General features: G+C 41.4%; 1 protein-coding gene across 2 annotated transcripts in view; it reads right to left on the reverse strand.

Moving 5' to 3' along the window:
• UQCC1 (ubiquinol-cytochrome c reductase complex assembly factor 1) overlaps positions 1-15,628 on the reverse strand; it is a 101,071-nt gene that overhangs the window by 56,202 nt on the left and 29,241 nt on the right. For both annotated transcript variants that reach the window (XM_037043936.1, XM_037043935.1), the window contains exons 5-6: positions 13,205-13,277; positions 7,210-7,267 (exon numbers count right to left, since the gene is read on the reverse strand). In XM_037043936.1, the coding sequence (XP_036899831.1) occupies positions 7,210-7,267; positions 13,205-13,277 (131 nt within the window). The remainder of the gene's footprint in view (positions 1-7,209; positions 7,268-13,204; positions 13,278-15,628) is intronic.

Below are 15,628 nucleotides of genomic sequence, written 5' to 3' on the forward strand. Positions count from 1 at the left end.
AAGTTTATTTATTTGTGAGCTGGCACACTGAACCTTTCCTGGGGCTTGTGTACATGGCTATCTCCACCTGGTTTCCTAAGCTCCCTCCCCACTAAGCCTAACCTTTATGTGGGGGGCACGGGGACCATAACACAGTCTGTGGGCAAAGAAACAAGTAGGGTGAGGCACTCCCTGAAGCCATCTCACCTGACAGAGAGCCTCCTCCAAGAACTACACCTGGCCTGAGGCCTGCCTGTCAAATCCACTATAAAGAACAATCTCCTGGGTAGCAGGTACCAGCGTTCACAGGTTATGCAATGTTAGTAAACTGATGCTGCAGAGGCCTTTGGTTTGGGCAAAAAGCTACATGTGTGGGTGTTGGAACAGAGCAACTCTGGCTGGGGGAGGAAGAAAAAGGAGGTGCACATGGCCAGGGCTCACCATATATAGCAGGTTTGGAGCTGCTGGAATCCAGCATGAGCTCAAAAGCCCTACAGCTACATCAGACTGCATCGGTGGTTTTAAAGAGCCCTCTTGCAAAGGCTGCGAGTGCCTGCCAGGGCAGTTCTCTGGCTGGACTGAGACTGGAACCAGTCTGTTTTCCAGCCCCTTCCCACCTCCACACTTTACTTCTCTTCTTTCCCAAAGGCTTCTTCCCCTAGGTTTATAAACACATTTCAGAGTTCCCCCATCTTAAAATAAAAATAAAAAATAACAAAATGCTCCCTCTGCCCCATTTCTCCCTCTAGTGATCATCCTCTCATCTTTCTTTCTCACTTGCAACATCTTAAAAAACTGTTAACTATTACCTCTTCCCCTTTTAATAACTCCGTAAGACCTTATGTCTTCCAGTTCCAGCCCCCAGAGGCCCATGCGACCGCTTTCCTTGACCATCCCCAGGAAGCCTCCTTCTCCCTGTGCTCCTGTAAGATCTGTGTGTCTGCTGAATGCACTTATCACCCTGTACTACTTTCGGATTTACTTGTTGCCTCACCCAGGGCACACACAGTATGTGCCAAGAAACACAGTTTTATATAGGTGATGGGCCAGTGCTATGCCTTTCATTTTCAGAGGAAGAAACCACTGTCACCCCCAGGACCATCGAAAGGGACACTCAGGCAGGAGGTGAAGCGCTGTGGAAGAAGCAGTTCACAGTCAGCTTTGGAATTGTGCCTTGGATCCTCTGTTACTGATAAACAGGACCATGACAAATCCCTTAAAAATGGCCAAACTTGGGGGTGGGGTGGAGTAGCTCCGTGATTTTTAGATTGTGTTCTCAGAATCCATGGAGCTATGGAAGGGTCCTTCACCAGTGCACACACTGTGGTGACCTGAAGTGAGCAGGTCATTCCCACTTCCACCAGAGTAACAATTCTTTCATCTACCAGTACTCACAAACTGTAGCTGAGCGTAAAATTTCATTAACAAATATAAAGAAAGAAGCCCTGGCTGGTGCAGCTCAGTGGATTGAGCACAGGCCTGCGAACCAGACAATCGCAGTTCGATTCCCAGTCAGGGCACATGCCTGGGTTGCAGGCCAGTTCCCAGCAGGGGCCAGTTCTCAGCAAGGGATGCACAAGAAGCAACCATACATTGATGTTTCTCTTCCTCTCTCCTTCCCTTCCCCTCTCAAGATAAATAAATAAAATCTTGAAAGAAAACTCTGTTGGTAAAAACAAACAAACAAACTTGAAAACCATCAGGTACCTCTGTTTGGGATGCTTTCTCATCCACTCTGCCTTGCTAACTTCTACTCATCATTCAGACATCTGTGTGAACGTCATCTCTTCGATGACGCCCTTCCTGACTGACCCACACGCCCGACTAACTGATGTGCCCCTCCACTCCCACAGAGCCCCGTCGTCCCCTCGAAGAGCACCTGTCCCAGGTGTATTTTATTAATGATTTGTTTACCGTCTCTCTTCCAAACCCTAAGCCCTGTGAAGGCCAGGAACAAATCTTCTGCGCACAGTAGGTTCAATTACAGGGGAAATGCTATAATTTTGTGGATTTAAAAACAATCAGGTACTTAATAAAGTAATGGTATTGATATTAAATATTACTACTGTCAATTAATACTAAATATTGGTATATTAATAAATAATTATTTAATTAGCTACTTTGGTAGTTTTAATTACCAATAAGGAAAACAACTTAATACTTACTTGGAGGTAGCTAGACCCACACTTAACCTTCCTCTCCACCACGTACTAACTAGATTTTTGGCCAAGTTCTCTGATTTCTCTAACTTACTGATTCTTCATATTTAAAACTGAAACAAACTAGTTGTAAGAATGTGTGAGATAATATATGTAAATAAATAAAAGGTAATATCTATAAAGGACCTAGTAGCTATAATATCTATAATACACAATTTTAAAATAATTCTTTAAAATACAAACTGCATTTTATTCCCTCCCAACTCCACCTCCATCATAGGCATAGTCTAATTTTATTTGTTCCATTGCATTTTCTAAAATTAATCTGTGCACTTAGAAGGTACTAGCATTCCATGACAAATCTGTTAGCATCTATAACTTCAACACAAATTCCAAAAGCAGAGCTCTGTGGCTCTCACCTGATCGGCCAACAGGTAAGGCCGGGACACTTCCAACCGCCACGGGAGCCAGGTCAGATCTGAGGCCATCAATTATTTTATAAACATTTACTGATAAAAACTAAGAGTTAGAGATATGACTGAGGAAAAGAAATAGCTCATTTTCATATCTTACTTAAAAGGTAATAAGCCCTGACTGGTGTGGCTCAGTGGGTTGGATGTTGTCTTGCAAACTGAAAGGTCACCGGTTCGATGCTTGGTCAGGGCACATGCCCAGGTTGAGGGCCAGGTTCCCAGTTGGGGGCCTGTGAGAGGCAACCGATAGATGTTTCTCTCCTTCTCTTTCTCCCTTTCCCCTTCCCCTCTCTATAAAAATAAAGAAATAAAATCTTTTTTTAAAAATATTTTATTTATTTATTTTCAGAGGGGAAGGGAAAGACAGAGAGAGAGAGAAATATCAATGTATGGTTGCCTCTCGTGGGTCCCCTGCTGGGAACTGGCCTGCAACCTAGGCATGTGCCCTGATTGGGAATCGAACCACGGTTATTTGGTCCGCAGGCCTGCGCTCAATCCACTGAGCTAAACCAGCCAGGGCCGTAAAATCTTTTTTTTTAAAGGCAGTAAAAATAATTCTTGTTCTCAATGATGTCATCATCCACAAGGAAGACTGATACATATATAATAAAATATAAAAATGCTGTCTGATGAGCGCTATAACAGAGGCATCCAGACTACTAAGGGAACACAAAGGGAACTAACTGCCTTCAGACGGAAGGAAAGGCTTCAAAGGGCAGATGATATCTGAGCTGCATGAATGAAAAATAGGAGTTGTCAGGTGGAGAGGAAGGCGGCCATCTAGGCAGAAGACAATTCTGTACAGAAGACTTGGTATTTCCGAGATACAGGTTCTCCTTCTTGCAGAGGAAGGAGTGGTGGTGGTGCTGGTACCTAGAACAGTGCCAGGCGAGGTAAGTGAGGAGTGGCATATCTAAGAAACACACACTGTCCTGAAACAATGGCAATATCCAGGATTATGTGTGTGTACTAATCCAATCTGCACTGAGCAACATTAATTAATTATTAGTTAACTGGCACAAGGAGAGGGAAGTTGCAGGCCAAAGACCAGTTTTCAGGTGCTACTGCTTATAACCCAGTAAGTCAACTTAATGGGCGTCATCTTGAATTTTTGTTTAAAATGAATTCAAATGGAATAGAAAATATCAGAGATCATCTGACCTTGTTAGGATAAGTTTTACAAAACTATTGTATCAGATACATGTGTGCATTCTGGGTCACAATGTAAATGCATTTGTTACTAAGGATCATGGTTAAAAAATAAAAGCCTTTGAGGTGGTGACTGGTGAAGGGAGTGAGGGAAAAGTCACGGACTCCCAGGTTTCCGGTGTGAGCGCCTGAACAGATGGTAACACTGCTGACAAAGACAGGGCGCAGAGGAGGGGGCCTACTTTGACCAAGTCCTTGTGGGGATGCTGGACAGCCCAGACAGCAACCTCTCTCAGCACTTCTTCGGCAGCTACAGTCAATACTAACATTGTTCAGCAAAGACAAAGAACACACAGTCACGGCAGCTGCAAGTTCACATGAACACACAACAGATAAGGGCCCTCTGGAGGGGTCCCAGTCCTAAATCCCAACACACAGAAAAACCTGAGCTCCAGAGAGAGCAGAAAGGATAAGGGAAAGATCAACACCTCCAGGGAACGAACAGGATGTGAGGAATCCTGCCCCTGTTCAAAAGTCACTCCTGGGAACCAAGCAAGCGTTCTGGAAAGTCCACCGTCAGGGTATTCTGTTTCCTAGGTGGTTTGGGGGGGTTGGAAGGACAGGGAATTCCTGCCACTCTAACGACTGCTTTGTAAGCCTTACCACCTCCCTCCCGCACACTCGCACCTCCAGGAGGCATTTCTGTCCCTTCACACCTCTAGCAGGACCCCTGAGTCCAGTAATATCGAATTGGGCTGTCCCTTAGTCTCCCTCCTCGGAGCTTCAGGACAACAGAAAAGGATTGGAAGGACAAAGCTTTTCCTCAGACTTGGGGTGGATCCATTACTCTTCCTAACACCCTTAGAAGACAAGAGTCCCCCACGTCTTCTTGGGGATCACAGCATAGCTGGGTCCCAAAGGACCTTCCTGGTGACCCCTCCCCATCCATTCCTCCTCAAATCTGCCCAGACACTTCAGACAACTGGCTGCCCTTTAAATATTCTTGTTCTTTTTTTTTCCACGCACACACCCATTCCTTTATTGTGGTAAAATAAATGAAACATACATTTTACCATTTTAGCCACTTTAAGTGTACAATTTAGTGGCACCAATTACATTCACAATGTTATGCAACCCTCACCACTATCTATTTTTAAAACTCATCATCATGCCAAACAATCCCTCAACTATTAAGCAATAACTCCCCATTCCTGTCTACTCTCAGTCCCTGATAACCTCCGACCTACATCCTCTCTCCCTGACTGTGCCAACTTTAGGTACTTCGTATCAGTGAAATGATACAGTATTGGTCATTTTGCATCTAGTTTATTTCACTTTCTATGTGCCTGTCTATGATCTGTTTTCTCCTGATATTCCCTCTTCTCTGACAGAAAGTCTCCTCACCCTTCACGGTACATCTCAAATGTAACCTCTACCACACAGACACTCTACTCATTTTTAGAGGGGAAGGGAAGAAGAGAGGGAGAGAAACATCAATGTGTGGTCACCTCTCACACCCCCTACTGGGGACCTGGCCCTCAACCCAGGCATGTGCCTTGACGGGGAATCGAACCAGCAACTCCTTATTTCACAGGCCTGCACTCAATCCACTGAGCCGCACCAGCCAGGGCACATCTGTTTTCCACTAGACTAAATTTCTTGAAGGTGCAAACCATGTCAAATCCCTCTCTCCAACGCCCCACAATCCTTAACACATAGTAGGTTCTCAATCTGAGTTTGCTGATTCAAATTGAAAAGCTAGTGACTCATTCCACCAAAGCCTGTAGATCATAAGAACTACGGGAGGCAGGGTAGCGGGGAGATGAAGGGTAGATTTGACGCAGACAGCCTCTCGCCTCCCACTTAACTGGTGGTGGTACTCCCCGCTCCTCTGAGAAATTAAACCAACCTCAGCACAGAAGACTCGGCAGACACGTTTGGAAACGGTGGTCAACTTGAAAGAGCTGCAAGTAGTTTCAAGGTTCTCTCAGCTGCTATTAGTCAGGTATTGACCTTGGGATGTGGTCACAGGGATTATGTATTTTATTTTGCCATCCACTCCCTCTAACACTCTGATACCTCTAACTATGCGGGCAATAAAGAGTCTTTCATACAGCCTCTGAATATTATCTTTGAGCTCCTCTGGGAGCAGCCTAGCCTCTCCCAGTGAGTAATTCCACAGGGCCACCTCTGCAGTCCTCCCCTCCTAAAAAAGTAGTTTTTCTCTCAGTATATCCAGCTCCCCTCCCTCCAGGGGGAAGCCTTTCCTAACCTCCACCATTCAGACAGGAGCTAATCTGCCTTCTCAGCTGTCTGACTAAAAGGCACAGCATATTTCAAAGAAATAGGTAGAACTAGTGAAGGTTTTGATTGTTGCAGCCTCCTCTGTGCTCCCATAGCACTGCTTCAGCAAATTCACTCTGGGACTGAGCCATTCTGATTTATAACTGACCCCTTCACACGTCTTATCTCCCTCAGCAGACCCTGAGCTTCTTAGAACTGTTGCGAATTTCCAGCAAACTGCCCAGGACATAGTGTGCCCTTAATAAACTACCAGCAGAGGGGAAAAAAAACATAAAATGAACTGCCACCTTAGGTCCCTCAGCCGATCTCGGTGACTGAGTTCAGAAGAAGAAATATTTCAGAGGTGATCAAAACCAAAAAGTCTTTATATAGCAGTCAGGCCGTGATGCGCAGCTCAGCGGAAGGCAGCCTCAAACAAGGGTCCCTTTGACAGGGCAGCCGTGCCCATGTTCCTTAGGCACTCACTTCGGTCAGAGTAGTAAACTTGGTTCTGCAGAATTTACTTTCCCAAGGCCTGGCAGCTCAATAAATACATTCCCCAGCCCCCACTTCAATGTCTCTCCTATATCCTTCTGACCTTTAATACTGTGCAACATTAGATGAAAAATTAATTTTTTTGGCTACTTATTTTGCAGCTGAAGAAAAATATACTGTTTAAGGTGTCAAATATTTTTACATGCAACAAGCCCGGCATGAATCTAACCTGTATGCACATTTTAGAGGCGCAGGCATAAATGTCAGCGCTATAATTTGTTATAGGTTTCTGATGACCAGCAATGAAATGACCACGGATTCTCACAATTCAAACCACTTTTACGTAAATGTGAACTTTCCTAAAACAGTCCAGGGAGAGAACTTTCCATCCAAGCTCACGGAGCCTCTTAGAGATACTGATAGCACTGTTCACTGGGCTAGGTGTTCCTTGAGAAAATCCTACAAATATTAGCTTCTTTCTGGGACTACGCTTTGACCTTTAACAAAAATGTGCTTCAAGACACCAGTTATGAAAATGAAAGGAACAGTCTGTAATGCCTGAACAACTTCCATTTCATATAATTAGCCCTGCTGAAGGCTACACGTTTCAAGCTAGCAACATTTAAAAAAAAAAAATACATTTGATGACTTCATTGAAATTGCTCACTTACCAGACATGAAGAAGAGTTATAAGAAACCATGAGTTGAATGTATCAGGCATCTGACATCCTAAGAAATAACAATAAAGTATAAATATGAACAGGTTTAGAGAAGAAATATTGATTATCTTTTAAATATTGGCAGGAATTTGTTCAACTAAAATACACAGCAGTTACGGGACTTTCTGATGATGCTATCGGGGTGGGCCGGGAAACCCCGGGGGCAGGACCCCGAGTTGGAAGAGCACTGACCGCAGTCAGACAACCAGCCTTTCAGTCCCAGCCCTGCCACCGCCTTGCTGCGCAGCTCTGGGCAAATCAATTCTCTTCCCTGCGCCTCAGCTTTTTCACTTTATATAATGTGACCAAGATGAGCTCCATGGTTCCTTTCAATTTCCATGTAATTCTGTTATTTTCCCTTCCTGGTCTCAAGTTCTTCTGGAAAACTAGACAGACACCGCCTTGCCTACTTCGCTTATTAAGGACAGGCTTTTTTCACTTGCACCCCGCTGAGAAGTCTAAGTTCTTCTAGTCTCCTTTTCCTGTCTTCTTTCTTTGAGGTGACCCAGTGTGTTACTGAACGGTTCACCCAAAATAAATACCCAGAAGGAAGAAGTGGGGCTCTGGGGAGCTGTAGCCAAGTAAGAAAGCAGACCATTTCTAACAAAAGGCTCCAGGAATGACAAAACTGGGCAGGACTCCCTTCTCCTTGGTTTAAGATACCAAAAATCGGTCAGTGGTCAGGCATCCCAGCATCTCTGATCTCTTAAGAAATGCCTCTGGCTGGGTGAGGGCCCCCCCCACCACTGAATATATTCTCCTTAATACACGACAGAGAGAAAAGGTGAAGCAAGAGGATAAAGAAAAAGGAGAATCCGTGGGTCGAATCTGTCCTTTAGAGCAATGACTCAAGAAATAAGTGGTACCTTCTGCCTTTCAGAAAACAGTGAAGTATGCAACCTACTAAATGGTAACCAGTAGGCGCCATGAGGAGAGAAAACACAGAGCGGGACCCCTGTGAGGAACACTAACACACCAGTAATGATAAAGAGCTGTAATCCATCGTGGGCTTACTTTGTGCCAAACGTTATAGGAGGCGCTTTACATGCACCAGCTCAGTGAGTGAGTCCTCCCGACAGTCCTAGGAAGTGGGGATTGCTATTGTCCCCATTTGACAGCTGAGAACACTGGCTCTTAGAGGAATCAGGACAACTGCCCGGAGTCACAGCTATGAAATGAGACATGTGGGACCAAATTCAGATCTGCCTGATTCCAGGCACTGTGGTCTTCACTGTCAATCGCCCACCTAACATCAGAAACTAACATTCACTAATGGCCCGTACGACACACCAGGTCCACCACTAGTCACGTCAGTACATCGCCTCACTTAATCCTCACTTTACCCTGAAGGGAGGCATTAAAACTCTCATTGTAGAGATGAGGAAGCGGGCTCCAAAGAGCTAAGTAACTTGCGGGCAGCTGCAATAGTAGCAAGCAAGTGGCTGGGCTGGGGTTTAAGTCCAGGTTTGTCACAAAGTGACACCAAAATATTCTGGTGAGCTTACTGGGAGGTGCCCAGCAGCTGTCAAGTGGACTTCCTCTTGGAGCCCAGCAGCAGGGAGGTGAAGGCTGGCCATACAGCTATTAAGACACATGCCATCTGAGAGTGGGCCAACCACCCTCCACCTAGAACAAGAATAGCCATGAGAAACTCTCAAGCCCGGATCTGAAGTTGGGTCTTTTTTGGATGCTAGAACAAAACATTAAAAAGAAAAGTTTTCTTGGAAGTCTGTCTTTCAATCTGGAAAATGAAATTTGGCTGTCTCTAAAGGACAATCTGTTCAACTGCTACCTCTACATCAAAGCTTCTTAGCAGCCTCCAGGAGCCTTTCCAATTTTCTCAGAGAGGGAATCAGTTCTGGGGCTGGAAAGCACAGACAGACAGACAGGCCAGCAACTGGACCTGGGTCACAATTTTCCCTTCTGGGGATCAGCTCAGGACTGAGGATGGGAAAAGAGCTGGCATATGACTGGTTCCCTGTACACATTGGGGTCAGAACAGAAACCCACAAGGTAAAGCCCTAAAAAACAAGACCACTCAACAAGAAAACACAGCAGATTCTTTAGCTCAATGAAATGAGTTCAAACACTTCGAAGTTAAAACCTGCCATAGAGTCTTTTGCCATAACCACACTCTTGCTCCAACACACACTCAGTGCATTATTTTCTGAGACGAGGCACTTCCTTCCTCAACACCGAGTTAGATAAAATTCATCGCTGTTATAGGAGTCGGTGTTAACACGGTTGTTTGCTTAATGCAGGCTCTGGGGTCGAACTGCCTGATTCCAGGCAGTAGTACCATGACTACTTCTCACTAGCTTCAAGACTCAGAATAAAATTACTTAGCCTCTCAGTGCCTCAGTTTTCTTCTCTGTAAAAATGGGGGGAACAAGAGAAGCTATGTTATAAAACTTTTGTGAAGACTAAATAATGCCTGTAAAGTGTTTGGCAATATGGTTAATATTTAATAGGTACTCAATAAATTTTCACTGTTGTTATTTTTCAGTGAGTTATTTAAACACTAGGGGTTCAATTATCTTAGAAAAAACTCACTAATTATTTAAGACTGTGTCAACGAAATGATGAACTCCAATCATTGACTCATTTATTAAGGAGCCTCCTCTCAAAGTGTTACATGTCAGGGCCTAACCACGAAACAGCCCGCAGACTACTGACTGGCCGCCTCTGATCCAAAGTGCCTTTCAAAACAGAACTGGTTTCCAAAAGACCGGTTAGCAAAGCTCAGAGAGGATGCACTGGTTTATGCACAGCAGTGGGCTGCTGCGGTATCCCACTGGTCTGAACCCACAGTTCCTGGTTCTGGATCAAGATCTCTGAACACTGGCTCCGAGACGACAGTCTACTTCGGCATTTTATGGGGACCTGTCCAAGAGGCTGATACACATGTTGTTTACTCACAAGTACACTGCAGGTAAACCAATCATTCTTATACATTATTCATCAAATATCACTAGCCTCACTTTTGCTGGAGTGAGGATGAGACTGATAAGCTACCTGAAATTCTCCATCCTTCCAAACAAGCACTAAACTCTCAGGACTCTAAAGATCAAGCCCTAAAATACCAAAACCCAAGGGACCAAGGACCACCTGAAAGGTATAATATAAATATACATATTCTCCTCTTTTACCTCAAATCTGTTGGGCCTACTCTTTAGATTCTAGGATGAAAAAAAAGTCAATTTCATTACTTTATAAATATTCTTTATCTGCATTCAAATGGTACTTTTCAGATTGGCTCCCTTTTTTTATATTCCCTAGCCACAGTTTGGAACCACTTTGATTTGATGTTAAAATTTTTATTTTATTTTTTATTTTAGAGAGAGGGGAAGGGAGGGAGCAAGACAGGGTGAGAAACACCGATATAAGAAAGAAACATCGATATAAGAAAGAAACATCGATTGGCTGCCTTCCGTATGCATCCTAGGGGACCAAACCTGCACCCCAGGCATGTGCCCCAACCAGGAACCAAGCCAGTGACCTTTCTGGTTCCCAGGACGATGCCCAACCAAGAAAGCCACACCAGCCAGAGCTTAGTTTGATTTTAAACTTTAATCCACCCACAAATGACAAAGATGGACCACAATGGAGCAAGAACACTCTATGGTTCTAAAAGGCAATTATCAAACTGAGTCTTAAGAAACCTGAAGTAAGAGTGGTGTCACTGAAAACTGTGCGGCTGCCTCCCCAGTTAACTGCTTCAAGAGGCAAAGCTGGGGCAAAGCTCACCGAGATGCACACACTTCAATATAGAAAAACATCAGTTTACTATGCTAACAGAGCTTCTCACAGGCAGTTCTCATTTAAGTATAATAAAATACAAAACTACTCGGATGAATCACAATTTCTCACTTGAAGTTACACTCACTCACAAACAATATGTCACAGGGGTAAAGTTCCTGGGTTTTAAACCAATGACACAGGGTCAGAGCTGGCTGAACCCAATCTGGACGGGTCACTTAGTCTCTTTAAGTTTCAACTGTTTCTGGAAACACAACAAAAATGAAAATAAGAATAAAAGCCCTTCCTATCCCTCAAGGTTATTTAACTTTTAATGAAAAAATATAAAAGTATACCATGTAATTGTGAATTATTAGTATATATGGTAATAATTTTTATAAACTTTTATTTTTTAAGTAGTTTACAATAAGGTTATAAATTGAAACTTAAATGTCTCATTATCTGCTATATTAACTCAAGAATCTTCAATAATGAGGACTGGCTAAGACAAAGATAACTAATAAACATCGTTTCAAAATAATTATAATACATTTCTGAGTTATTTACTGAATCAAATAGTAAATGGAAGTCTGAGGATGAGGTTTTAATATCTGCTGAAAAATACTTAAGCATATAGATTAAAGAAACTACTTTAAAAAATCCAGCTTCTAATATTAATAGTTTCTTCATCAGATACAGAAAAAATCTTTTCCTTTCAGATTAATCTTTCCCAAAACGAGAAACTGTTCAAGATTAAAAGAAAAACAAAACCGTTTTCTTCCTTCACTATGAATACATAAGAAATAGAAGGTGGGTACTAAAGCGGAATCACAACTTAGTATATAATATGTTCAATTTCTAATATAATGTCAATCTGCTGAAACAGTAAAAACAAATGAAACTTGGATTTGGTTTTAAAAAACTAAAATAGTTATTAAATAATGAAAACTGCATCTAGCTTTATTTTTGTGAACATAGTTACATATAAATATTTACTGTTTGTGAAAAATACCAAGTACACATGATTAAGTGTTTGCTGCTTGGAGGGTAATGGCTGCCACCATGGACAAGCCTTGCACACAATGCCTCCCCAGCAAATGTGTGGGACTGGAAACGGCTTAAACCTGCCCAATAACTTTACAAGTACCTGCTTTAATTAAATTTGTTTATAACTACAACAGTCTACAGCATCAAAAGGAACACTCTGCACAATCAATGGTTCACAGTGGTCTAAGGCAGTAAAGCCCTTTGGAAAGCAACTTATTGATGGGATATAAATAATAAAATTATATGTGCCTTTTGCCCCAACAGTCCTTCGGCAGAAAAAAGAAAATCATGAGGCACATTCCTGGATTAACTGAGACAATTAAAAACTAGAAACGGCCCAGGCTGGGTGGCTCAGGTGGCCAGAGTGCTGCCTCCAGTGCCAAGGCTGCGGGGGGTCGATCCCCGGTCGGGGCACACACGAGAATCAATGAATGAATACATAAATGAGCAAAACAACAAATCGCTGTTTCTCTCTCTCTGTTTTTTTTCTCTCTCTCTCTCTCAAATCAATCAGTTAAAAAAATTTTAATGAGAAATAAAGGGGACCAATTAGCAAATAGTTCACATTGAAATGCTAAGTAAAACATCTAGAATGTAAGAAGGCTGTTCACATGAGTACATATTACGATGTAAAAAAGATGCATGCGTGGACAAGGAGGGTGTTAGCGTCAAAGCGCCAGGCCAGTGGTTTTCGGCGCACCACTTCAAAACAGGCAACGCCTGGCTATTCAGCCAGGGCACTGACCTCTTTTCCCTTCGACTGTCAAATTAAAAAATGATAACAAACAACATAGCTGTCTGGGGTGAATGAATCAAAATTATACCTATTTTTTTGATCAGCTCAGCAAAAAATATATCTTTTGGTGTGTGTGCCACAGAATTTTAGTAATTAATAATTAGTTTATGACATGAAAAAGGTTGAAAATCACTGTACTAGACAGATTTTTCCCCAAACTTCTTAAAATATTTTATTTATAGGGCTCCTCTAGTCTTTGTTTATTCCATTAAAAGAGAAAAATTAGCAGCTTTTATTACAAACGTTGTGAAGGAAAAATGATTTCACTAGTGACTTTAAAAAAATATATCCTATTAAAAAACAAACCATAAAAAATAAAAAGCAAATTCATTTTCCTTTCCAGAACTATCGAAAACAGTAACTTACTTAGAAAGAATTCCTCGAAGTCAGTTTTCTTCACACAGCTAGTGTACATGCGCAGTGCCGCAATCTTAATCTTCTAGACAAAGAAAACAGAACCAGACTCAACACACGACCAAGTGGACATGCTCTGGCCATCAGACAAGGTCGGAGAACCTTCTATTTCTTCAACTAGAAGGAAGAGTCCAAACCTGTCTCTAGGCAATTTAGTAGCTAAACAAACACAAGATATTTCTTTCTACTTTTAAACTAGTCATTCATACAGACTTCACACAAGTTACGCATTTCAGGGCTTTAGTATGAAAATGTCAAAAAGATTTTTCTGATATTTATGCAAAATCTCTCCTCTGATTCAAGCCCATTTCACTACATGCAAGTCTCTAAACCACGGTTTCACACCCACCACATCAGTTCTTTGTCATCTGAAACCCTTTATTACTAAAAAAATCACTCATTCTTCTGACCACAATCGATCAAACAAACAAACAAACAAAAACCTTAATACTTTCCTTAGAGGAAAAAGTATCCCTTCCTTGAGTCTTCTTTTTCTCTTGGAGGAAAGTCATTTTTTCTCCCTAGTTATACAGTTAACTGATTAACAGAAGACTGTGTTTATAAATAAGAGCTTGTAATGAATGTAAAATATAGTAGGAGGACTGACCTTTTACTATTTTCCAAAACACTAAGAATTTTCTTAGAATTTTGATCTGAGTGGAAGTTTTAATTTATTCTCTGAGCTGTAAACTTAAGGTTTGTATATTTTACTATATGTACATTATGCCTTAATGAAAATAAATAAGTTCTTTTAGGAGTTGAACTGTAGATCTGAAGACCAACTCAGTACTAACTAAATAGGTATTTCTAAGGACTTTCAAAATATTTCCTTAAGGATACAATTAAATAAACTAGCACATCAACAAAAGGCTTATAGAAGTTTATTTATTCTTAAAACACCCAGAGAAAATTACAAACTCAAATATGCACAAACTAAAGAAAAATATGCACAGACTGAGAATGACATAGCAACTAAAGAAAAACCAATCTGGAATGTTAGTAGTGGTATATTACTATGGTTCAAAGTCACCAAGTATATTATATCTCCAGTACTATACAATCTTCATATTTCTTTATATTCTCTAGAGTCAGAACAACAGGACTTTCATAGGCAGAAATAACCATAACAAATAAAGGAAGGATTATGTATGTCTCTGATTGAAATTAAGATTTTTTTATTTGCCAAGTTGAGGCCTGTCATGATTTCAAGGATCTTAGATTAAAGCTCACATAGGGAAAAACAGAACAGAACATGTTAACCAGCAGAAATCAGATATACTTATGTAAGGAGTGAATCGGCATTGGAAGCCCATGATTAAACAAAAGCCATGGCATGACACTAGAAAAACAGCAAATTAAAGCTAAGAAGAAAGATATAATAAAGACTAAGAGCAGAAGAATTGAACAATAGAACAAGACTAAGAGCAATAAAATTGAACAGAAAAACATAGAAAATCAAAGAAACCAAAGATGGGTCTTGAAATACCAGTAAAATGGTAAAACTTTAGTCAAACTAATAAAGAAAAAAAAAAAACAAGAAACAGAGAAGATACAAATTACCAACATCAGGATCAGAGGGATCATCACAAACCCTAAGGATTTATCAATAGTATAATAAGGGAATATTAGAAAAAACTGTATTTCAATACATGTGATCACCTAGATGAAATGGACAAATTCCTTGAAAAATACAAGCTATCAAAGCTCACTAGCATAAAAAAAAAACATGAATAGTCCTATATCTATTAAAGAAATTGGATTTGTGGTAAAAACCTTCCCCCGAATAAAACTCGACACTCAATGGCATTCATGACAGGATTCTACCAAACAAAAGAAAGGATACCAAATCTACACAAACTCTTCCAGAAAACAAAAGGAAAAAACACTTCCCAGATCATTCTAGGAGACCAAAATTATTTACTCTGATATCAAAACCAAAACTATAGAATCAGAGCCTTCATGAATATAGAATCAAAAATTCTGAACAAAATATCAACAAATACAGGGTCCAGCACAAATAACACCCCTCTTTTATTACAAAATCATAAGCATGTAATTCTATAACATAACAATATCACACTCAAGCATACCATATGACATTTTAGGTGATATGTTCAAATTAAAACTATAAATTATTACACCCATATTGTTACCCTACCAACCACACTCAAGCAGGCCTTACTTCTGCCAGACCCTACAGAATACATCAATATTTAAAAAGAACAGTCCTGGCTAGTGTAGCTCAGTGAATTGAGTGCAGGCTGTGAACCAAAGGGTTGGGGGTTCGATTCCCAGTAAGGGCATGTGCCTGGGTTGTGAGCCAGGTCCCCAGGGGGGGCCACACGAGAGGCAACCAAATGTTTCTTTCCTCCCTCC

This window comes from Sturnira hondurensis, unplaced genomic scaffold (assembly GCF_014824575.4).
Source record: "Sturnira hondurensis isolate 20B ecotype Veracruz unplaced genomic scaffold, ASM1482457v3 Scaffold0004136, whole genome shotgun sequence".
Lineage (NCBI taxonomy): Eukaryota > Metazoa > Chordata > Mammalia > Chiroptera > Phyllostomidae > Sturnira > Sturnira hondurensis.